The sequence below is a fragment of the Camelus ferus genome, chromosome 16, assembly GCF_009834535.1.
Source record: "Camelus ferus isolate YT-003-E chromosome 16, BCGSAC_Cfer_1.0, whole genome shotgun sequence".
NCBI classification, from domain to species: domain Eukaryota; kingdom Metazoa; phylum Chordata; class Mammalia; order Artiodactyla; family Camelidae; genus Camelus; species Camelus ferus.
Genome location: NC_045711.1, coordinates 40,034,014 through 40,059,761, shown reverse-complemented (window position 1 = coordinate 40,059,761; position 25,748 = coordinate 40,034,014). Strand labels below are relative to the sequence as shown.

The following is a 25,748-nucleotide window of genomic DNA, read 5'->3' as shown; positions in this document are numbered from 1 at the left end:
CCCTCCTCCCATGAATGATCATTTTTAAGTCAAGTCAGATCTCATATGTAAGGCATAAGGGCACAAATAATTGAATTAGTTAATAAATCAAACAGATCACTGGGGCTCTTTCATGAAATATGCTTCATGTTATAACATTGAGCTTTAAGATAAATATATTAGTCAAGACTCTGCAGAAGAGGTTGTAGTGGTGGTATTTACATACTTATTTAACTAGCAAGTCCAAGCTGCAGCTGGCTTCAGGCACAACTGAATCCAAGGCTCAATACTAGCAATGGGACATTGTCACTTTGCCTCTGGCCCTGTTCTCTGTGTAAATTTCAGTTTTAGGTAGTTTTCTCTATATTGTGGCAAAGATGTCCAGGAGAGCATCTCTAAGCCTACATCCTACTAGTTTAGGAATGAGAGTACAAGAAGAGTGATTCTCCCCTAGTAGTTCCACCAAAAGTTCTGAAGCGAATTCTCATTGGCCTATAGTAGATTACATTGCTGTCATATATGAGTCATTGGCCAGACCTATATCACATGGCTGTCCCTGAAGCAAGGGGAGGCTCAGTACTACCTGATACATCTAAACTGACAACGCGGGGAGGGATGTTTTCCCAAAGAAAAAAAAGGAGGGTGCTGTCCTCATGAAGGGGGCATGGATTCCTGACAGGACAAAAAGTAGTAAATGTTCATTACAATCAGTACTCATATAATTTTCCTGAGCTTTGATAAAATTATTTATTTTACTGTTTGATGTATGTTTCTTGCTTGATAGACCTACACACAATTATCCGAAATATTCAGTCTTACAAGGAAGTAAAAGGTAGGAGTGCCTTCAATGGAGTTTCCTTCAATCTGCTCCAGTTTGTGCAACTTCTGGAGACATTTGTTGGTGAAGATGCTCCCTTGAGTGTCAGCGAGGCCCTCACCTCCTTTTTCAAGAAGGGCTTTGTTGAAACAAAAGAAGAGAAAATTAGTGCCTTAGAACAGGTAAGTAATATTATTTATCAGTGAAACAAGTGAGGTCACTATTTTAAAAAAAATCTATGAATCTCAGTTGCTCCTAGTGTAGTTCTTCTTAAATAATATACAACCAAACGCATCACTTTACTTCAACGAGCATGGCCATTAAATTCTTCATTTTACCGTCAAATGTTCTAAACTCACACTCGAGAGAACGCATTCCCCTGTAATAACATAATTGCTGATGGCGGGAAATGGTTTATTATACAGCTTTGTTTTTGCTCTTCTGAAGCTTGAAGAGCAGATTCTGAGGAGCAGATTATGTGTATGTACAAAGATGTGTGTGTATGTGTGTGCACTGTCTGCCGTTAGTATGTTAATAAGTGCACATACATGGGGGTACGATTGTGGCTTGAATATGTATTTTTATTCACATGCACCAAGGTAGTACCTGTTTCTTGAGAACTTATCACTTACTTGGATGATAGATAAATGGAAATACATTAGCTGATATAAACAATTTATATACTCTTATATGGAATACATAAATTAGGTTCACTAGGCATATTCAGTAACCTCATCCATCTTATGAGTCTTCTCAACCTAACCAAAAGTTGATATCCCTTTTGCCTCCTCAGTTGCAATTCACCTCCACTTAACCAAATGATATATGTTCACTTTCTTTTAGCAATGAAATCTACCTAGATTAATTAAATTACTATCTAGTTGACATAATTAATCTAGTAAAAAATCTGAAAGGTAAATGAAATTAATATCTAGCTAGGTCAATGTTAAATATAAAAAAGAATTTTTTAACATAGTCATTTTCTGTTGTTTGAACACTGTCATTTATCCCCCATCACTACAAAATGTATTCCATCAAAAAGCCAGAGAGTGTGTTTATCACATGTGTGTATCTCCATGTGTTTATCACATTCCTGAAAAACCAGCAAGGGAGTGGAAAGAAATGAATCAAAGATTCCTAAGGAGTGCAGCCCCCTTCCTAAATTAATGTGTCTTAGTTCAATGCAGAGAATGCCTACTTTTTCGCTTAGAGGTGAAACAAAGAAATGATATTTAAAGGATTAAAATTAAATGCTTCATGAACACTGGAATTTGACACAACATTGTAAAATGATTATAAATCAATAAAAAAGTAAAAAAAAATTAAATGCTTCATTTTCCCATTAATATCATGCTTAATCCCAAAGTAAAGCTGTTTCTATAAAAAGTGCTGCACTTTGAGGGGAATAAGCATAGGATGCCAGCTAGCGCAATGAACAATATATCTTCTGTGCTCTGTTTTCCTGTTTGAATACTAGGCTAGACAAAATGCTTCCCGAGTCCGAAGGGAACTTCTCCTAAAAGCCCTTTTTCAGAAGTGGGACAGTGATGGCTCAGGCTTCCTGGATCTGAAGGAAGTTGATGAACTCTTGTACACATACAAGGAGGGAATGGAAAAAGAATCTATGAAGAAAGGTAAAAAATATAAGAATTCTCTTAAGTTGTGGTAACAATTTGGCTTCAAGTTTCCCAGTATTATGGCATATATACAGTTAAAAACTGGTTGTTTTAAAACCATGAGATACCACTTCACACCTACTAGTATGGCTATAATTTTTTTCGGCTTTATTAAGATATAATTGGCATGTGACATCTTGTAAGTTTAAGGTATATGATGTGTTGATTTGATACACTTATATATTGTGAAATATATAAAGTTAAACCACCTTCCTGCAGGGCCTCTTCATTCACATGGGCTGAAGATCACCCTTGCACATGGTGACTTCCATACGCTACTCAGACTCTGACAACCCATGTCAAGCCACTTACTACACATATGCCTTCCTTACCCTACTTAGATTCTTATACCCTGGTCTGGGTCACCGTGGTTCCCTTGACCAGGAGCAGATAGATGCTTCCTTTGCTCTGCCCCATCTAATAGCTTTAGGACCAAATTGTTCAAGAGGGAAAGGAAAGGAGAAGAAGAAATGGAAGAGGAAGAACTCACAAGATACTTTTAATCCAATTGGAGACTATATCAGTTAGGACCCTTTGAGTCTAGGTAATAGAAAACCCAGCCCAAAGTGGTTAAGCAAAAATGTTCTTTACCGGTTCGTGCGATGGATAAGTCCAGGGCGGGCTGATGACACAACTGGGTTTGGGAGTTCAAATACTGACACTAGAGCAGGTGTCTGCTTCTTTCTCTCTCTCTCTCTTTCAGTGGCCCTCCTCTATTCTATGTTTTGACTTCATTTTCATACAGCTTCTCCCTTTGCAATGACCAGACGCAGTCTCATACCCTCAGAGGTTTATTCAAGTCCAGTGGAATAAAAAGGAAAACATCCACTTTGTAATCTTTCAAGCAAAGAGTCTAGCATTAGTGTGGGCTTAATCAACCCTCTGGCTAGTGGTATAGAATGTCCCAACTGGCTTAAGCTTGAGATGCATGCTCCACCTCTAGAACCATGAACATTATCTAGAACATGATCTTCATTGCCCCTGAGTGGAACCCCACTCAAACACATAAACCAAGATGGGAGTGGAGTGGTTTCCTTAAAGCAAATATTGGGATACAAGTACCACCAGAAGGATGAGTGGATACTAAGGAGCAAAAATTTTAAAAATCACAACTACAGAAATGAGAAGTTTTCATATGATAAGATGACTAAAAGTATCAGGCAATATTTGTTAATTGTCAAATAAATGAATACTATTGTCTTTCAGGGGAAGGAGAAATCGTGATGGAAGCCTTCTTGAAAAAGGAGAGATTTTGAATTTCAAAGGGGAAGGGCATATACTCTCTGACTTATTATTTTATGATAAATGTCAAAGAAGCTTGCACATGTACTCAGGAGACATATACAAAAATGCTCATAACACTGTTCATAAAATACTGGAGAGAACCTGCATACCCACTGATGGGAGGATAGATGAGTCAATAGTGGCATACTTACAGAAGGACATAGTCTGTAGTGGGGGAAATGAACAAGCCACAGCTACAGGAACAACTTGGGTGAAGATGGTAGCATAATGTTGCATAGAAGAGCAAAATATGTTGTGTATGTCTTTTGTGGCCGCAAGATAGATTGCTAAAGACTAACAGGATTAAGTGGTCTATTGGATATGGAAGGTAAAAGGTAGAAAGGAGTTGAAGTTGACATTGGAGTTTCACCCAGCTGAGTGGCAGAATTTTAAAAAATAAAAAAATAAAAGCAGGTGATATAGGAGTCATCTTCAGTTCAGCATAAGAAATTAGTGAAAGATATTCCATTGGGTTTAGAGATACTTTTGATATACATGGTTTTCCATGGGAAGTAGTTGTCAGGAACTTCGATTTGCTGTAAGAGGAAAATAAAAAATTTCCCCCAGAGATGAATGAAATTTGATTAGTTCTTGGTTTTGTATTTATGTCTTTTAGCTAAACTACACATCCAATTTCCAAAGCCACACCCTGGTCACGAAGTGAAGTTGTCTTCAAAACAGTTTCAGAAATACATAGAATTGGTTGTATCTGAACTCAGGGGCAATGAAGATCAGGTACTGGAAAGCATTGTGGAGTTTCTGATGAATACTTTAGAAAGGAACCATATTGAAAGTCTGAGGAACTGTGCCAGACAGAAATGGCTACACCAAATCCAATATTCTGCAGAGACAAGTGGAGTATCCTTGGAGCCAGTGTATACAGAGACCTTTAAGGCCCTCACCCAGGTGTGTTTTCTAAAATGTCATATAAGAGAAAAAATTTCCTCACAGTAGGTGATGTTCAATTGTTGCAAAGGAGGAATACACTAAATTCTCTTGAGAAATCGCTGAGTACTACTATAGATGTTTTATTCATTCCAATACATCACAATGACCGCAAGCCTAGGAAAGAACACAACTGGAATGATTGGAGGTTGGCAAGGTAGAAGCAGAGAGGAAAGGTATAAGAAACAGAATTACATCTTGGGATTTCTAATTTCATTTGTGCTGAGAGTCAAATAAGCCTGGAACAGACAATAAACTGACATAAAAAAAAAAATACCAGTAAGGAGATGTACAAGCTGTTTAAGCTACATTTCCCTTGTATGATGTTTTGAAAGTCAGTTTTAAAAGGAACTATTTAAATCATAAAGTCATTATAAAGTAGAATTCAGTATGACGTAATATATTTCATAGCACTACCTAGAAATAAGCTGAGACTGTTACAGAATCTTGTCACTTAAAAGACATGACCTGGATGGACCACTGTCCACAGCTCTGCTGCCCACTCATACATTCCCAGCTTGCTGCTCCTCCCAGGCAGGAACAGTATATCTGTCTTCTATATATTCCATTGATCCACGGAAACTGTCATTCATCTCAGCTAAATAGCAACACTTGATTGTAGGACTCATCTCCTGAATGGTTGGATTTTCCAACGTGGTTGGAAATGATGTGACCAGGAACAGGAGACCAATCAAGAAGAGGTATTGCTCCAAACTGCTTCAGAGATCTACAGTATCCTAAGAGACATCTTACTACTTTTTTGTTAGTCTCTTTATCTACATAGAAAAGGAAGAATCAAGGCAGAAGGGGGGGAAAAAAGCTCAAAAAGCAAACCCAAATATACAGAAAGAGGAGACATAGCACAGGGAACTATATTCAGTATCTCGTAGTAACCTATAATGAAAAAGAATATGAAAATGAACATATGTATACGTATGACTGAAACATTATGCTGTACACCAGAAATTGACACAACATTGTAAACTATACATCAATTAAAAAAAAGAGACAAATATCAGAGAGAGTGTCTCTAATGTCCCCAATTTATGGGCATACTTAATGTATGTGTTAACATCTAATGTTACCAACAAAATATTTTAGGTACAGAGACCTTTCAGTTATTTTATTTTAATTAAAAATAGTAGTTGCATAAAAAGTCTGCAATCTGGGGCCCCAAGTAATCCCTTCCTGAAATGATGTAATTCAAATTCATAGCCAAACTATGTTAAGAATTTCTTGAGAGCATTTTTTTCCACATTCACATCACGGTCAAGAAATATGAAATGAGGTCATCTTCTCGCCTCAGCTCTCTAAAATAAGCACTTTTAACTGAAGGCCATACAACATGACTATGGTTCAAAAGGATTAAAGTTTTAAACCTCTAAATTTAAGTAGACTTGAGTTTTTTTCTTTTTTGTTTGTTTGTTTTTTAGTAAATCAGTCTGGTTGGCATATAAAGTAAATCTATTCCATTCACTAAAAGTCAGGTTTCAGGAACAGCTGTGGTGTTGGCCTTTTTCCCACTGCCCATGAATGGTAATATCTCCATTAGTTATTCAGGAAAATGAAATTATTGGGGTCAGAGGCATAAATTGGCTAATGAATGGAGACATGATTAAAAGAATAGCTCTTTGGCTCTGGGCAAATAAATGGTCAGAAACATTTTGCCATAGGATGCTGAAGCCCATGGAAATAAGAAGATCAGTGCTCACATTTCCCTCTTAGAAGAAAACCTACTACTGCCTGATAGAGGGAATGTTCTGTTGAGGAACGTAGCTTGTACTTTAGACGATGCTCCATTTGTACTGAATAGAGTGCTCTACAGGGACATGAAGGGGATCAGGTAAGAATTTCTTGAAGAGGTTGATTTCACCCTTTAAAAAAAATAATTCCTTTTCTGAAGTAAACTAGTGTCAAAATCCTAGTTAGCTGCCCAAAAGAGAAATGCCTAGGTCACCAAAGCTGCTAGAGTGGGAGGTGATGGGTATCCAGTCTCGAATTTCACCTGGTTGCTTCTAGAGCTCACTCGTAGGCATTAATTGTCCATGTCAGGACTCTGCTTCACAGTATCAGCTCAATTATTTCTGTCTGCTCTATAAGTTATGTTTCCTGCATCCTGTTGATATATGTTTTCTCTATTATGAACTAAGCTTGTTTTTTTAATCTTTCTCTCAAGTCAGAGCCTCCAAACTGGTAATTTTATCTCAATCTACTTCTCTGACGTATACTACTAATGATTATGAATGGATTGAGTCGTTCATGGTTTAATCTAAAGCCTCCTCCTGTGCTTGTCTCCCATCCTCATAATCCTATTCCTCAGCTTTACAGTAGTGGATGAAGGGAAGCCAATACATGTCCCGCAAGTTCAGCACCATGGGAACATCTTCTTTTGGAACTATTCCCGCAAGAAGAATGATCAAAATGGGTCATTCTTGGTGCTGCCTCTTCAAGATGCACATATGAGGATATTTGGGGTCTTGGCTGTTGACACCTTAAGAGATCCCAAGAAAATAAACATCTTTCTACCTCATGAGATCAGATTCTATCAGGTAAGGCATAGAAAAATTCTTCAAGATCAGTGGAAGGCCTCTCCTTCTATACTTTTTAAAAAGCAAAACCTGAAACCAGATGATAGTAAAGCTATGTATATAGATAGTGTCACCATACTTGTTCCTGTTCCCCGTGTGTATGTATCAGTCTTTGGAGAGATTCCCCATTATACATGGACGGACTGAGCCTCAGTTGCACATCTATGCCTCAGCCTCTCTGGGAAGATCGTTAATATGTGTCCCATTGAATTAACCATAGGAACAGCATTTTCTGCTATCGAACCAAAATCCAACTATTAGACTACTAACTAAAACCCCAAAAGTAGGAATGAATTTTTAGAAGGGACACATTTACGTTTTATTAATAGTGGTATCTAGAAATCTTTTGCTCTTTCCACAGATGGTGGTATATATGATGTGCATTGCCACAGTTCTTGATTTCTGTATTATAATTTTTGAGGATGAAAAATGAGGGAAAAGCCTAAATATTTCTCAAGTATTCATGTTTTCAAATAATATTTCAAAAAGGAAAGGCACTTTTAAGACTATAAAATAACTAGACCATTTCTACAAGCATTTAAGTTTAATTTTATGAATAGAAATTTCAGTCAAGGAAGATTGAAAACTTTTATGGAAGCAATGGTCTGGATGTAGCAGCAATCAGGAAGCTGCTATCATTTGTTCTCCCCGTAAGCTCTTGATGTTTATTTACCATTATTTAAATTTTTCTCATCTCATTTACTGGATATGTAACTGAGGAAAGTTGTAGAATCTTTTCCCCTGGACATCTTTTTAATAATAAGGTTAATTCTCAACTGACATAAGAATGATGTGAAGATGTTAAGGAGTAAAATGGAAGAGCATGGAGTTATCAGTAGGTGAACTATATATGGTCTTATCAGAGAACATGTCAAAGTGAAATATATATTGACTCTCTGGCCCTGGGAGGTAAAGGCTCCTGGGCTACCCTTAGATGCCTTGAGCCCTAATATAAAGTGATATTTTTGAAGAATTGTGGTTCCTAAAGTTTCTTGACAAAAGGACCACATGGGTACTAAGGACTTCCCATCCCTTCTCTGCAGAACAGGATCTCTTGATACATATAAGAAAATGGTATATTCTAGCATGTTTCAGGCCTTGTAACCCAGCACACGTGTAGTGCTAATCCGATGACAGTAACCATGTAGAGATGCAGGCATTAATATTGCATCAGATCAGGGTAGCTCTTACCCATCTGTCCAAGGCTGGCATCAGTTCTTGGCTTTTGAACATTTTTTTCTCATTTCAAAGTTTATCTTGCTTTTTGGACACTATTCTCTGATAGCACATATCACAAATTTCACTGAATGATTATCAGGAAACATAATAAAGTTAGGTGGATCTTGTGTTAGATCTCTCCTTAAACTTTTAGTTTCATTATGATCCTTTTTTCGTAGTAGAGTCTGGAACACTGCCTTCTGAGAACTGATGAATAATTTGTAGGAAGTAAATTATCATTGATTAAAAAATAATCCAATTACTGTATTACTAATCGTTTTGCTATTTTAAAAAGAAAAGGCAATTAAAATTTTCTGTCTCTACAGGGTGTTGCCAATGTCTTTAGTACTGCCTATCACTACGTCCACAGCCGGGAGCACATCCTGCATATTGTGATCACTGGCATCGGCTGGCTCTACAACATCACATCCAGTATCACTGCCATCACTACATACTTCACTGAGCCGAACCCAGAGCAGGTAGGCAAGGTGGGGCAGTGTTAGACTTCCCCAGGGTAACAGTTTCTAGATGCGTTTTTCTTGCTTGTATTAAAAAACTATGTTAAGTTAGCTATTAGGCTATGGCCACAACTCAAGTTCTTTGGTTGCAAGTGGCAGAAATACATCTCAAACTGCCTTAGGCAAAGGGGGAGGGTTGATTAACTCATGTGATCAAAATGAAGAAAGGGCAGGAGTCAAGCTGGCTTCCAGGATGACCGGATCCAGGGATTCAATACAACCAGGGCTCTCTCATAGTCTCTCTCCCTGGTTCTCATGTTTGCTTCCCTCTGCACTTCGGTTTTGTCCTTCTGGCTGAAGACAGGTTTTTTTTCCTACAGGGCAAGCCAGATCCTTAGTAACTAAAAAAGAATCTTTCCTTCCTGTTCCAATTTGGAAAAATCCAAGAAAGAGAAATCTTTTTTGATCTATCCTGAGATATGCCCCTCCTGGCCAGGGTGAGAAGTTTACAGTAACTGGCAGCCCCCACCAGAATCATACGGGTGAAGTGGGAAAGGATGAGGCACTCGTGTTTTAGAAGGACACATTACATCACACCAATTAAAAGAAAAAAAAACTCCCTATCTGCAATGTGATGAGTGTTTGCTGAATGCTTATTTTGTTTCTTTACACTTGATTTTAATGTTAGGGTTTTTCATACGATGAGAATGGATGGAAAGGTGTCTTCCTTTCAAGATGGCTTAACTATTCTTCATGGTGCTTGATCAGGTGGTAGCAGCATCTTGATTGTCTCCCAGTCCCTTGCCTGGCCATCCTGCAGGTGCCTCTCCCCTTCTAGGCTTCTTTTCCTTCCTTCCCTCCAGGTCCCAGTTCCCTCCCTCAGTGGAATGACCAAGCTGATGAAGCCTCGGCCAAAGAGGGCAGAATCACAGAGCTCTCTGATGGGATGACCAGGCCAAGGAGGTGGAGAATGCCTATTTGTGGATGCTGCTCCTGGGGGTGGGGTGGGGGTGGAAGCCTCCAAGTGCCCCTGGAACTGGTATACAATACTGTAGTTTATGTTTCACATCTTACCCAGCATAATAGAAAGCATTTTTTTCCTACCTCAGGGACTTCAAAAATTCTGTTACTCTGCCCGTTCTCCCCACTTCATCACTCCACCCTTAGGTCCTACCTGAAGCAAACTACAAACTTTACTAAGGGACATAAATTTTCTCATAAAGTAAAAAGTCATATCATGATAATTTTCATAAGAAGATCACTTTTAAAAAATATAATGTCTTATCAAAACTATTTTTTGTCTCTCTCTATATATAAATATATTTATATATTTATTGAAGTATAGTCAGTCTACAATGCTGTGTCAACTTCTGGTGCACAGCACAATGCTTCAGTCATATAGGAACATACATATATTCATTTTCATATTTTTTACCATAAGTTACTACAAGTTATTGAATATAGTTCCCTGTGCTATACAGTATGATCCAAAATTATTTTTAAGTTTGACAGAATTTCAAGAAAAATCTCAGCATTTTTTTAATCGGCCAAATGATTTTAATCTTCATCTAGAGGAGGAATAAATGCATGAGAATAGCTAAGAAAATGAAGGATGAGAGGGAATTTACAACCGTGATCTGGGGAGGGATGGCTGATTCTATACAAAGGTTGAAACTATAAAGCGAGGTTGAAACACTGATGACATAAAAATGTAAAACTTTCTTGCACTAATGTTATAAACACAATTAAATGCTTATGACAGACTGAGGGGAAATTGCCACATAGCTACAAAGGATTAACACTGTTATATAAGAATCAACAAGATTTTAAAATACAAAAGAAAACTAAGCAAAATTCAATTCTGTTAAAAAAAAAAAAACCCTCATGCAAATGGTCAATAAACATGGGGAAAAAATGTTCAGTTGTTCTCATAATGAAATAAATACAAAGTTAAGTAAAAGATAACCATTTCCCTACTAAATTAAAAAGATTTTTTAAATCTTCAAATTTTAAAAATTTATATATATAAATAAATCACTATGTTACACACCAGAAATTAACACAACATTGTAAGTAAGTCAACTATACTTCAATTAAAACAAACAAACAAAAAAACTCTAAACAAAGTAGGAGTAGAAGAGGACTTCCTCAACCCAATCAAGAGCATTAAATTTTTTGTTTAATCTTAATTTGAAATGTCCATTAGACATCTAAGTGGAGTTAGTGAATAGGCAGTTGGATATATGACCTTAGAGTTTGGGAGAAATCCAGGCTAGTAAATAAATGGTATTTAAAACCATTCCACTGGTTATATAACATTGTGAATATATTTAATGCCACTGAATTGTACACTTATGAATGGTTAAAATGATAATAATATATATTTTACCAAAACCACCATAAATAAAACAAACATCATGAGACTGGATGGGGTGACCAATGAAATGAATGAGGATAGAAAAAAAAAAAATTCTGAGGTCCAAGCCCTGAGACCCTCCAAGTGTTTGGAATCATTGTGGCTCAAAATTCTATTGACCTTGACCTATAGTTTGAAAAACATTTTGTATCCTGATAAGAAATAAGAAAGGTGGGAATGAATAGATACTGAAAAGGTAAGGGGTAAAAATAATGAGCTAGTAGCAGAAAAAATGGGGGAATATAATTGCAGCTCTTTCTCCTAATGGTTTCCTAGGAAACTTTAACTAGGAATATTTACCTCATTACTGAATAATTGCTAAGGCACTTGCTGAATTAATAGTTTCTTGGTCCAAATAAAATTAAATAAAAAGCAAGCTTATTTTCAGGCATATTATTATAAGACCCTTATTTTTTATATCATGCTATGATCTAATAGCAGAAGTGGTCAATTTACATAATTTGGGGGGTGGGGAACAGGAGAATTGTTTGGTTTTGGCTAAAGATTTAAACCTAGAAACACAGTCATGGTGAAATTCTAAAAATTGTATCAACCTAGCATGTATAAAACAAGTAACAAACCATGGAAGAAATAATTTACAAAAGAAGCTAGATGCCCAATTGCCAATTGAGATAATCTTTACAGTTAGCTAAATACTCTGCTGAAAACATTTTTCATCTATAGAATTAGGTGGAACACTTAGGTTGTGGAGTTATAGAGGCAAGAGAAAGCTTCACATTACAAAGCAGTTGTTCTTCCAAACACCATTCACCATGTAGCCCCTAGACATCCTACAATCACAGTTTCCCTTTCAGTCAAATAATTTTTTTAAAGGAGGGCATAAACACCTTCCTTTTAATTCTCCCAAATGAATTTGTTTTTTCCTACAATTTAGTGTGTTTTACAGAATATGTTAACACTACTTTCTTACAATCTAACCTCTATCAAAAAAGAAAAATGTTGACCAAGACTCATTAGTCCAAACTCATCAAGTTGTATATATTAAATACATACACTTTATGTATCAATTATACCTCAATAAAGCTGTTTTTTAAAAAGACACCAAAACACCTTCAGAGCCCAAGACATACAGATGACCAACGGCCATGTGAAAAGATAGTCAACATTGCTAATTATTGGAGAAATGCGAATCACAGCTACAATGAGGTATCTCCTCAAACCAATCAGAATGGCCATGATCAAAAAGTCCACAAATACCTAGAGACGATCATACTAAGTGAAGTAAGTCAGAGAAAGACAAATATCATATGATATCACTTATATATGGAATCTAAAAAAATTACACTAATGAACTTATTTACAAAACAGAAACAGACTCACAGACATAAAAAACAAGGGGAAGGAGTGGGAAGGTATAAATTAGAAGTTTGGGATTAGCAGATACAAACTTACTAGATATAAAATAGATAAACAACAAGGTCCTACTGTATAGCACAGGGAACTATATTCAATATCTTGTAATAGTCTATAATGAAAAAGAATATATATATTTGTATAACTGAATCACTATGTGCTACACCAGAAATTGACACAACACTGTAAATCAACTATACTTCAATTTTTTAAAAAAGCCACACACACAAAAAAAGTCTACAAATAATAAATGCTGGAGAGGATGTGGAGAAAAGGGAACCCTCCTACACTGTGGGTGGGAATGTAAGTTGGTGCAGCCACTATGGAGAACAGTATGGAGATTCCTTTAAAAACTAAAAATAGACTTTACTATATGATCCAGCAATCCCATTCCTGGGCATATATCTGGAAAAGATGAAAACTCTAATTCATAAAGATACATGCACCACAATGTTCATAGCAGCACTATTAACAATAAACATGGAAGCAACCTAAATGTCCATTAACAGATGGATGGATAAAGAAGATGTAGTACATATATACAATGGAATATTACTCAGCCATAAGAAAAAATGAAATAATGCTATTTGCAGCAACATGGATGGAACTAAAGATTATCATACTAAGTGAAGTAATTCAGACAGAAAAAGACAAACACTGAATCACTGTGTTGTACAATATATAATGTTTTTAAGTATAGTAATATAAATATAATATTGTAAGTCAGCTATACCTCAATACAAAAAAAAGAACCTACAAAAAAATAAAAGTGAGCTGTTCTCTGTATCAAATGCTGCTGAGAGTTAGAGAAAGATGAGGATTAGCGATGGACCAATGGATTTGACAACAAGACAGTCACTAGTAACCTTGACAAGAACAGTTTTTGGTGAACCGGTGAAGACAGATCTCACAGGAGAATTTTTATCATATTTATTTCCTTTGGGCTTTTCTGTATTTGCCAAATGTTCTACAATGTGCTTTAACATCAGAAAAATAATGTACACACACAATTTTTATCACAATTATAAGAAAAAGTTTATACATTTAAAAGAATCTTGTATTTTGAAAATTTTCTCTTGTGGAACACTTCACTCCTTACTGATATGGAATAAGAAAAATGTCACTGTACTTAAAGCTAGAGTTCATGTATTTTTTCTATTTATTTGACCTCAAAAGCTCTAATGAGAATATGAAGTCTAATACTCCTCTCTGTAATGAAATATCTGCCTCTTTTCAAGGACTCAGACTATGTCTTACGCAATATGATGGTCACAGGGCACCTGGGTCTAACAGAAATCCACAGGAATCCCCCTACCATCTTTAGGAAGACGTGCATCTTCAGGTATGAGCCATGTCTGGTTTGTCTGACTGCCAGCTTCTGCCTCTTATTAGTACACACCCTCATTCTAATTGGTTTCAAGGAAAAATTCCTGTAGACCTTTGCATGGGTCCTTTCCCCCTCAAGTCCTTTTTAAAACAGATTTCAATTTAGTGTTTATTTTCTGTAATTTTCTTATACACATGGAATTAACAAAACCCACCATGATTATGAAAAATGCACCCACATCACTTATCAGAGCTCATCATCTTAATGTTAGTCTGTGAATATGTATGTTTTATTTAAAGAAGACAGGCTGGGGCAAAGATGGGGAGGAGGCAGAGAATGTTGCCTTTAATAAGTACCCAGTTCTAGATTACTTTGAATGCCTCTCACCTGTGGAATGCAGAGAACACTTTTAACCTGTGGGCATATGCAAAATGGAACTTAACTGAGACTATGCCTATTGCAAAAGAGACTAACTGCTTCTTAGAGGGTCAGTGGAGTTGAGTAGGCATTAACCTATCTCAGACTTAGGAGGCTAACTTAACATTTAAGTATCTATTTTAATTAAATTTTAGTTTGGCCTCATGGCAGAATGTTCATTCAGTTTTACACTCTTTTGCATATAATTACTCCTTGTGCTGGTCAGAAGTTTTACTGGAGTCCTTGTAACACCCTTGTAACACAAACTTATAACCCCAGATTCCTGTGTATAACTTAGAGCAGGTGCCCTTTGAGGAACTCTGTTGCCCAAGAAGGTTTAGTGTGATGCACCATTAATCTGATTATCATAAAGACAAAGTGGTGGTTCAGCAGCAGTGAGGGGTAGGAATAGCAAAAGGAGGACATAATCTTCCCTGTCATTGCAGGATTGATGTTATGAGCTATAAGTGAGCTTTTTGAGCCTATGCAAAGCACCAATATTTCTACAAATACCCCAAAGGAATGACATCTCAATATCAATGTAGAGAGGGAAAGGGGAAAAGAGATAAAAGAGATGTGTTTATACCTCACTAGAGAAAGAAGGAGCCACTACATTTCTATGAAAACCTCAGGTCCCTCACTAAAGCAAATGCTGTGGACGCCCTGCCCGGAGCCCCATATACCTTTTGCCAGCAGCTGCAGGTACTGCTGCTAATGACTCACACTGTAACTTTCTCTGGAGAAGCGCCCTTGAGCAATGAGGGCCCCTCACTAGGAGGTACCTGAGAATTATATAAACATACTCCCCACCCCCCAGAAAAGCTTAGAGCTCTAATGACTGACCAAAAAACCTTCTCCCTTGCCTCAAGGTGGGCAGATTCTGTAGCACAATTTGCCTTCCAAATCTCTCCTTGGGGTCAGGCTACTTCACCTGAAATCACATTCTTACTTAGCTTCTCACCCTTCTCCATCCTGCTTCCCTCAGACCCTTACAGGTTTCCCCTCCCTCAGTAAATCATTTGCATGGAGCACCCCTGGCTCAGGCTCTCCTTCTAGGGAACCTGACCCAACACACTCATTGTTCCTTCAGGTATTCAACCAATCAATACTTACTGGACAATATGTAAACAAAAAGCAGATGCCTTCAGATGAGTGTAAGTGTAGTGAAGACAATAAGGCAGAGTAGCATGAGCGAGTGTGACTCAGGTGCAGCCACTCTGGAGTGCGTGGTCAGGGAAGGCTTCTCTAGGGGGAGAAGAGTGGGCCGAGGGAGAGAGCCAGTGAATTCAGTGGGTGGAGTGGCCCAGGCAGGGGAAACAGCAGCAAGGGCTGGTGAGGTGGGAGGCACGAGAGAGGGTGATTCAGTATGTTTGGGTGGAATGTTATGAACAGGCTGTTGTTTTATATCCATATGCTTATTTGGTTTTGGTTTCAGAGATTTCCTCTTTAAGTGCACAGACAGTTCAGAAGTTGTTTTGGCCTCTGTCTGTGGAGAAAACCACATAGTAGTTCCACTTCGTGAGAGAACAGGAGAAGCTTTGGGAGTTCTCGATTTTAACATTGGCAGGAGTAAGATGTTGTTGTATCGAGAATTTAAAGATCTGCAGAAAATGATGAAGATGATCCAAGTTGCCTGCTTTGAAATACTGGGCGAATTATCTGGAGAAATAAAGAAAAACTGTATCTTAGGTATTGTGAATGCGGCGACCGTCTGAATTCATGGGTTTAATGAGTTTGGGGGAAATCACAGACAATGCAATGAAGGATGCATTTTCTAAAATGAATTGCTGCAACATACAGATCTTTCTATGCAGAAGGATTTCCTTCATGCCGTCTTGAGTTGTTGAGTATGGTCCATAAATTAGAGCAGAGTAAGGAATCCCATTTTCTTGGCTAGAATCATGGTTTTAGAACTGGAAGGACTCATAAAGGCAATATAGAACTAGCATTTATTAAATACCGGATCATGTTTCAAGCACTTTAAATATGTTATTTCAATTAGTACTTACCATAATTCTATGAGGTGAATGGTGGGTGATATTTCATTTTATAAGTGAGGAAAGTGAAGTTCAGAGAAACAAAACAACTTGCACCAAATCACATGGTTAACAAGTGGTGAAGGCTGGTTTTAAACCTTAGTTTGGGTGCTTTTTCCACTTTATTACACAGCATTAACTCATTGGAACATCTCATTTTACAGATAAAGACGCTAAGGCCCATCAAAGTAAAGGTCGAAGAGCAAGCCAGTGCAAAGCCAAGAGCAGACCCCAGTCCTTGTGATTCCACATCCACTAAGGCTACCCTTAGCACAAAATCAGTTTGGGCAGAAGGGAAGGAAGAAGGAAGCATGGAAACCTTTGACTACCTAGAATGGAGTTAATATAAATAAATTAGAAGAGTAACATTCAGTAGGAAAAGCTGAAAGGTTTCTAGCCATTACACAGGGTGGGCTAAGAAGAAAAAAGAAAAGAAAATTCACGTCTTTTGAGCATCCAGTATGTGTAAGACCTGGGACTAAGCACTTTTACATATACCATCTCCTTTAATTCCCATAGCTCACCAGGGAAGTAGGGATTATCTCTATTCTGACAGAAAAGGAAAAGGAAGATCAGAGAGACAACAGAACCAATAAGGGGGGAAGTAGGTATTCAAACCAAGGTCTAACTCCAAAACCAGAGTTTTTCCCTTTCCTCAGAGCCTCTTCCTGTGAACTTCACCGGCTGTAATTCCATTTTTGCTTTCTGGTTTCATGACTAGAGAAACTAAGATTGTTTAAAAACCATAGGATATGATCTTCTTTTTCCTGAAAAAAAAGTTGACTATATTATGCTCAGAATCCTGTGAAACAGTAATGCATGTACTGAACAACAATGTGGGATGTCATCCTATTATTCCAGAGATTGAAAATGTGGGAGAAGTCCAGCGGGCAGGCATCCTCTTCTTCCGAGTCATGCTGCAAGAGCTACAAGAATGCCTCCGGCTGCTTACCTCCATGGACTTTGTGTCACTGTTGCTCTTTGATTACAATCCTCTGGAAAAGCCCAAGTCTCCACCAGACAGCAAGTCCCAGGAGTTGGAAGCCAACATAAAACTAGTACAAGACATCCTGAAGGGGATTATCTTGTTCTTTCATCCAGAGTTGGAATTATCAAGTGATTTTGAAAATTGGGAAAAGTGCAAACTGGTAAGTTTTTTTAAAAAAATACTCTCTTCATTGAAGAATAACCCACACAAATTTAGATGTACAAATCGTAATTGCACAAATCTTCAGTATACAAAAGCAAGAATTTTTATACCATGAACATTTGTAGCAGGCACCTGATTAAGAAACAGAACATTAGTGGCATCCCCAAAGTCCTCCTTTGTACCCTCTCCATCACCTACCTCATACACACACGCTCACCCCAAGGGTGACCAGAATCCTGACTTCTAGCACCATAGATTGGTTTTAAATGCACATAAATGGAAATGTGTGAACTGGTGGATTGGGCGCTCTACTTCCACTTGCTGATGATTCCGTAACTTTTGCTCTTTGTTCACAGTACATTGACAGATACTTGGTCCAGAATATTTGTGACTTTGATCCAACTGCTGGGCACATGGAAGTTAATTTAAAGCTCATTGATGAATGTATCAAAGGTAAATTTCCACTTAATTATGGCCTAAAATCTATACCAACAGCAATAAAGCACAATTGCAATCTCGAGACACTATTAGAATAAAGCAAGTGGCTCACAGATTCAGTTTTTAGGGGAGAACAGTCTTCTAAAAGGAGGGACATTGTGTATCATCTACTGCAGTCCCATGGTGACTGTCTATGCCACACTATGAGAATTCAGAAGCACCTCTCCCTCCCACTTACTGACTACATGCTCATTATTTGTTAAAAAGCAAAAGGGAACAGGGGCTGCAGTGAGGCTGGGAGACAAATACCTTAAGCAAAAAGACAGTTCCCATGAAGAACTGAAGAAAACAATAGATGATTCTTTATAGTGTAGTAATGTAGACTTTAGGGGGAGGACCATCAGCAAGAATCAAGAGCAGTGAGGCTTCCAGGTTGGAGAAGGTGATGAGCTCTTTGGTCACAGAGAACTGGTCACATATAAGAGTAAATAAAAATACATAAGCACACATTCCTCGACCTGTGTATGTTATCCCATCAGAAACCTCAGGCCATGTACATAGGAAACAGTTAAGAATGAACTTAAAGTTGGTTTCTTTTTTGTTTTTAACTCGTAAAAAATGAATCATTAATTGGGAAAATGGCTCTGTAGAAATCGCTCACTAAACCTATCCCTCCTTCCCCCAATCCCCCTCCTACTCTCTTTGGAGACTCTGGACCAAGTCAGAAGGGTTTCTGGACTTCTGGGACATATATGTTAGGCAGAGAGACTCAAAACCAGATTCCTGGGACAAGAGAAAGGAAAAAGCTACCCAGGAGAAGACAACCACACTCCTCAGGTTGTCTGAGGCAGTGGAAGCGCGAAGCAGTGAGCCAGGGCGGGAGGATGAGAGAGAGCCTCTGGCTGAGGAAGGAGTGACACTCCCGGAAGTTTGGGAGTGCCAGACACGAGATTCATATAGAAGTTAACATGAGTTAATGTGAACCAAGAGTGATGCGAGTAGAGGTAGAATTCCTCTTTGGAATGGCTTCTGTGTAGCCTCATGACTGTGGGTTGATTCACAGGGGCTTCTGGAGTCATAGGTGTTATAGGTTTCACTTCTAAGGTGCTGCTTAAGGAAAACAGTAACAACAGCAACAACAAAAATGAATAGTTGTTGTTCACTATAAACTTGTATACACTGTTTTTGGTCTATATTTGTCCACTGAGAACTGGAAAATCCAGAAGAAATGTTTTCTATGTCAGTGCCTATTTGCTTCTCTTCCCTTTGGAGTAGATCTGGCCCCTGCCATGGGTCCAGCACTGCCCCATGTGTAACCAGCTTGTCTGATTGGGACTCTCCCTGAACCCCTACTTCACTTTGGCTCCCACCCAACCTGCCAGCCCCTTAGCCTACAGCCACATCCTGCTGCCAGGGTCACTTCTGTTCCCTCAGACTGATGCTCCCCTTCTTGGCAAGGACTCAGGCATCCACAGTGTCCAATCCAGTTTCTCAGTCAGACAGGAGTTAGGGAGGAAGAGGCCACTCCCCTCTCCACCTTGAAGGTGTGTTCAGGAATTGGCTCTCAGCCCTTAATGAGCCCATTCCCAGACAAAGGCATCTTCCCAGGCATTGTACCAATGCCTCAAGGGAATATCTTCAGGCTCCACCTCTGATTTGCCTATCAGAACTACCTCCTGTTGTCATACATAGCCCTTTGGCTTCAGGAAAACATGCAGATTTCTGTTTCCTCTGCTTACTACTGCTTTGAACTGCGCTAGCTGATTCCTGAGCACCTTTCATCACCAATGCTCCCCATCACTTTCTTTTCCAACAGTGTCCTCAGGTGGCAGGAATTCTAACTGCAGTTAACAGAGCTGGATTCAGCCAGAGGCTAATAGCCCCTAGGCTACCTCCACTACCAAGCCTTTAGCATTATCACAGTCTTTGCAGCAATCAAGAAAGTCCAGAGGCCACCCAGATGCCAACCCTCACTCCTCCAGATATAATTGTATCAGGAAATTCTAAGCTTTCCATCTAGGGAAAGAAAGCGGGGAGCTCTGTGGAGCACATTTCTGTTTGTGCCAGAAAAAGAGGAGTCTTCTGGCAGGGCGGTCTGTTGCCCACATTTATCTGAGCCTTCTACCTGCAAGTAAGGCCCTTACTCAATGACTCCACCCATCAAGAAATGCCACCAACAATATCTGTAGGTTCTGCCCAGGATGGAGACGGACTGTTGGCATATCTCCTAACCCATGAAGCCTTCCAAACTAAAGATTTTGCCAAGAAGGTGGAGTAAGGGCTGGTGATGTGTCCACATTTTCTTAGGGCTTCTGCTTCCAACTCTCACTCTAATTCATCCTAGTTCTAGAAAGTTGTTTTTTTTTTTTTTTTAATATTTAGAAAACACTTTTCCTCCCAGTTTTATTGAGATAATGACATATAATATTGCATTAGTTTAAGATGTACAACATGATTTGGTATATGTATATATTGTGAAATGATCCCCATAATAGGTTTAGTTAACATCTATCACCTCACATAATTACAATTTTTTTTTTTCTTGTGATGACAACTTTTTTTTTTAAAGCCTTTCTACTGTAGGCAGAGGGATTATATTTTGTGGGGCTAGCCATCAATAGGCTTTAAAAAATAGGCATATTCTCATCCTTTAAGTGTTTCTTTTTAAAATTTATTTTTATTGAGGGAACATTGGTTAATAACATTATATAAGTTTCCTGTGTACCACATTGTATTTCTGCTTGCATATACACTAAAACATGCTCACCACTAAAAGTTCAGTTTCCGTTTGTCACCATACAGTTGACCCCCTTTACCCACTTTACCCTTCCTCCCTCCCCTCCCACTCTAGTAACTACTCTTAGCAGCTTTCAAATATACTACACAGTATTTTCAACTCTAGTCACAAGGCTATACATTACACCTCCAGAATTTATTTATCTTGTAACTGGAAGTTTGAACCTTTCAACCATCTTCACCCAAATCACCTTCAACCCCTTCCTCTGGCAATGGCCAATGAGTTCTCTGTTTCTACAAGTTCAATTTTTTTTCAGATTCCACATATAAGTGAGATCATACAGTATTTGTCTTTCTCTATCTAACTTATTTCACTTAGCCTAGTGCCCTCGAGTTTTATCTATGTTGTTGCAAATGGCAGGATTTCCTTATTTTATTATCCATTCATCTGTCGATGGACACTTAGGTTGTTCCCATGTCTTGGCCACTGTAAGTAATGCTGCCATGAACATGGAGGTGCAGATATCCTTTCAAGACAGTGATTTCATTTCCTTCAGATAAATACCCCAAAGTGGAATTGCTGGATCATATGGTAGTTCTATTTATAATGTTTTGAGGAATCTCCATACTGGTTTCCTTAGTGGCTGTGCCAGTTTACATTTCCACCAATCATGCACAAGGGTTCTTTCTTCTTCTTCTTCTTTTTTTTTTTTTTTTTTGGTGCCAAAACCAGGGAATGAACCATAAGGGTTCTCTTTTCTCCATCTCCTCACCAACACTTGTTATTTGTCTTTTTGAAAATAGCCATTCTGACCAGTGTGTTGTGATATCTCATTGTGGTCTTGATTTACATTTCTAGAAAGGATTATTTTATATTCTGGTGTAATTCCGGGCAGCTGTGTCCCACCTTTATATTGAAGCAGCCATCTTTGAAGGAGCATTGGGCCCCTTTGTCCAGCAGACTTGGCTTCCCAAGACTATGCCATTTCATGTGAATACTTCCCTGTGGGGGACCCATTGACTCCAGTGACCAATCCTAAACAGCTGTGCACAGCACATCAGTAGCCTACTACCCTCTGTTACTCTGCCTAAAGTACTCCCAGTAGTTGGCCTTTTCTACCTGAAGACCCATGACCTGACCACCTTGTCAAGGATCTGGTCCCCCCAACTCTACTTTGGACCTCTGCTGCCAGCTTAACCTGGTTTTTCTGCAGGGTGCCCCATACCTGTCCCATGTCCCCCTCCCAGTGGTTTTGGAGAGATGTTGTCTACCAGGAAATGTTCTTAGACCTAGAGGCAAAAGATCAGACAAAAACTTTTCACAAGAGTCTACCAACCATCTAGAAATAGCAAATTTAAATACAGCACTGAACTGAATTTGTAACAGCAAGGATGTGTCTGGTTCTTTAAACTCAGTCAGAATGAAATGGACAACAAGATACCAAGAACATCGTTTTGTCCTATTACTTGGATTGGATTAATTGGCTTGGATTTGGTTACAGTTCTCTATCACCTGTTTGCACCTGTTATTCTTGGGCAGTGGTTTCTTCCAAGATTTGTTCCTACTTGTAGGAAAAGAGCTGCTATCACAATTAGATCTCAATTTAAGAGGGAGCCTAGAGTTTGCCATTTATGAGTTGCTCATCGACTTCAGACTCTTGAAGTGGAAATGTCCGTTCCATTTCAGAATAGATTCCCTTGTCCTGACAAGAACCTCTTTAAGGGCTCTTTTAGTTAAGATATGAGACAAGTACTCACGCACGCACTGTTCAGGAGACTGAGGATTTGGTAAAGACCCGGAGCCTAGATGCTTGGCCTGTTCCCATGCATTTCTCTTCCATTTTCAAGTCACCTGGGGATAAAAAAAGAAAGAAAAATATTAATTAGCCATCCTCTTTCTGTTCCTTATCACTCCTTTTTTTTTTTAATTTTGACATTTTCTAACAGTGGTTATTGAATTAAAAGAAAAATGGTTTTATTTGTCAGGGTAACATCACTGCTGCTTTGATACCTGATAAAGGGCTGTTAAAAATCAGTTCAATGAGAATATTTTTCTATTTGAGGCAAACATATTTTCCAAGTTCCTTTAGCACTCATTTTTTTATTTCAGAGGAGGTTAAAACAAACTTTTATCCCAAAATGATTAAGAAAGTTATATCATATTTTTATTAAAGTACTTTAAAAGGCCAAATAGAGCTATAAACCTTCTAACAAGAGTCACTAACCCATCTCCTTTCTCTCTTCTTACTCTCGCTAGTTCGTCTCACCAGAAGCAATTCTTTTAGACTTTTTTGACTGTCCTATGTATTGTACACTATAGCCATCTTTTGAGTCATCAGTTTTAAGTCTTGTCAATTGATTTCCTCATTATAGATGAAAGTTTAGTTCTGTTACATCACTATTCTGTCACCCTATCCTCCCAATGTAATTATATTACAATTTGGGGTTAAATCAAAATGTCGTGTTTACATGATTTTGCCTATGCAAATATTATCCACAGCTGAGCATTGTAGCATATTTTGATTATTCCTTTTTTTCACTTTTTGTTTTTCCTGAAGTAAATAATTGCCTTTAATTTTTAAAATTGCTTAGTTTTCTTTGTACTTCTGGATGATTTTTACCCCTTCCATTTGTCTCTCCATGTAATTTTTCAAAAGGTGAGTTTTATCAGGTTTCTTTTTTTTTAGTTCCACTTTCTTTTTTTCCTGAAGCCATCCCTTCTAGAGATCTTAATTTTCCATCTTTGGCCTTCCCCCACCCCAGATCCGCTACTTAGCTGCCTCCCTGAAATTCATTTAGCTGCTGTCATGGGCATTTACGTGGCCGTTCTCTTAGTTTGTTCTTGGTCTACTCCCGTGTTTTGAGGTTGCATATCTCTAGTAGTTTACTGAGAAAGAGTACATGAATGGTAAATTTTTTGAGACTTTTCATGTCTGAAAATATCTTTATTCAACCCTCACATTTGATTTGTAGTTTGCCGGGAAATATAATTTTAAAGACATTGTCCCATTTTCTTTTTTTTGGAAATTGAGATAATTCACATACCACAAATTTCACTCTTTTGAAGTTTACCTTTTAGTGGTTTTTAGTATATTCACCAGGTTGTGCGGTCATCCCCACTATGTAATTTTAGAACATTTTCATCACACTTTAGAAAGAAATCGTACTAGTACCCATCGCCCCTCCCCACCCCAACCCTTGGCAACCACTTTCAGTCTCTACAGATTTGCCTGTTCTGGGCACTCAATAAATGGAATCATACAGTAGGTGGCCTTTTGTATGTGGCTTCTTTCACTTAGCATGATGTTTCAAAGTTCATCTATGTCCTGGCATGTACCAGTACTTCCTTTTTCTATAACCGAATAATATTCTACCATATGGATATACCATATTTTGTTTATCTGTTTATCAGTTGATGGACACATGGGTTGCTTCTGCTTTTGTTATAAAAATAATGCTGCTATGAATATTTGTTTATAAGTTTTTATGTACAAGTTTTGTGTCTTGACATATAACTAGGAATGGAATTGCTAGATAATATGGAAACTGTTCTTGAGGAAATAGCTCCATTGTCAGAAGCAGCTTAGAAACTTCCAAGATTGTTGGAAAGAAGTCTGAAGTCTTTCTGATTCTGCACTTGTGACATTTTTTGTTTTGTTTTGTTTTTCTACAGAAGCTATAGAATCACTCCTTTATCCCTAAGATTATGAAACTTCATGTCATGTCTTGATGTGGGTCTATTTTCATCCATTGATATGAGCATTCACTGGGCTTTTTAAGCTGTGAAACTCAGATCTTTCAGTCCTTGATGATTTCCTCCATGACATCAAGTTTGCTACTTATGGCTATGCAACAAAGGTGCCCTGCTGAGGGGGTGGTGGGGGCTGAAATCTAACCAGGATTCCATTCACTAAACTGTGTCTCAGCTTAAGGCTATGTCTGCTTGGAATAAAGGCATCTCTTTCTTCACACACCTTTTTCTGCTCAGCAAGCTGTGTGCTCAGAGTGCATTCATCCATGGTAGGTGTCTTTTTCTCATTACACAAAGATGACCTAGAGGTTAGTGGTGTCCCTGGCCTCCCTTTTCTGTGTTCCCCTTTGGGATGTCTCCGGTTATTCAGACATTGGATCTCCAGGATTTAGCCCCCAAAATCCCTATATTTTCTCTCCTATTTTCTACCTTTTTATCTTTTTGTTTCACTTTCTGAGACATTCTCACAATGTCTTAATCCTGTTGAATTTCTGTTTCTGCACATTTTGATGGTGAGAGCTTTTGTTGCTGTTGTTCTCTAGGTATTTGCCTTCCACAACATCTCTTCATATTTCACGAATGCAATGTCTTAACTCTCTGAGGGTATTAATGATAATTATTTTTTGAAGTTTTCTTCTCCCTGTTGTTTCTTCTCTTTCTTTCTGTTTTAGTGTTTTGGTCTCTGTATCTCATCTTCTCTACATCACACCACTGGGCCACTACTTGCTGATCTTGAGTTAGTTGTTAGTTGAAAGGGGCAGTTACACCTTAATTTTTGGACTTGAAGCTAAAGAACTTCATTCTTTTTTGCTTCGCACATCTTTCTAATTGTCTATAATTCCCAAAGGATTTCACTTAACCCAGTGTTAAAGCAGAGCTCCATAAATGGAATTTTAATTAGAAATATTCTATAATACCCCAATGTTTTCAGCAGAATGAATTCTCTATGTAATTAAGAGTTTGATTAAACTAGAACCTACAAAAAGCACCATAAAATGTTTCTGAATTAACAGGTTCGTAAACAGATTCAAAGGTTGACCCAGAAATTTTTAAACTCAGATGTCTTCAGATAATATAGTATGAACTTTACCAAGGAAAAGCAAAAAAACATAATTGCTTATGGTTAGAAAAGAAATAA

The 25,748-nt window shown here is 38.1% G+C and overlaps 1 protein-coding gene across 1 annotated transcript in view; it reads left to right on the top strand.

Moving 5' to 3' along the window:
• Positions 1-25,748, top strand: part of EFCAB5 (EF-hand calcium binding domain 5) — an 84,653-nt gene that overhangs the window by 56,098 nt on the left and 2,807 nt on the right. Inside the window, exons 14-23 of the mRNA XM_032457533.1 lie at positions 764-978; positions 2,274-2,430; positions 4,373-4,662; positions 6,375-6,544; positions 7,022-7,250; positions 8,834-8,986; positions 13,994-14,097; positions 15,935-16,188; positions 17,397-17,683; positions 18,042-18,138. Coding sequence (XP_032313424.1) covers positions 764-978; positions 2,274-2,430; positions 4,373-4,662; positions 6,375-6,544; positions 7,022-7,250; positions 8,834-8,986; positions 13,994-14,097; positions 15,935-16,188; positions 17,397-17,683; positions 18,042-18,138 — 1,956 coding nt within the window. The remainder of the gene's footprint in view (positions 1-763; positions 979-2,273; positions 2,431-4,372; positions 4,663-6,374; positions 6,545-7,021; positions 7,251-8,833; positions 8,987-13,993; positions 14,098-15,934; positions 16,189-17,396; positions 17,684-18,041; positions 18,139-25,748) is intronic.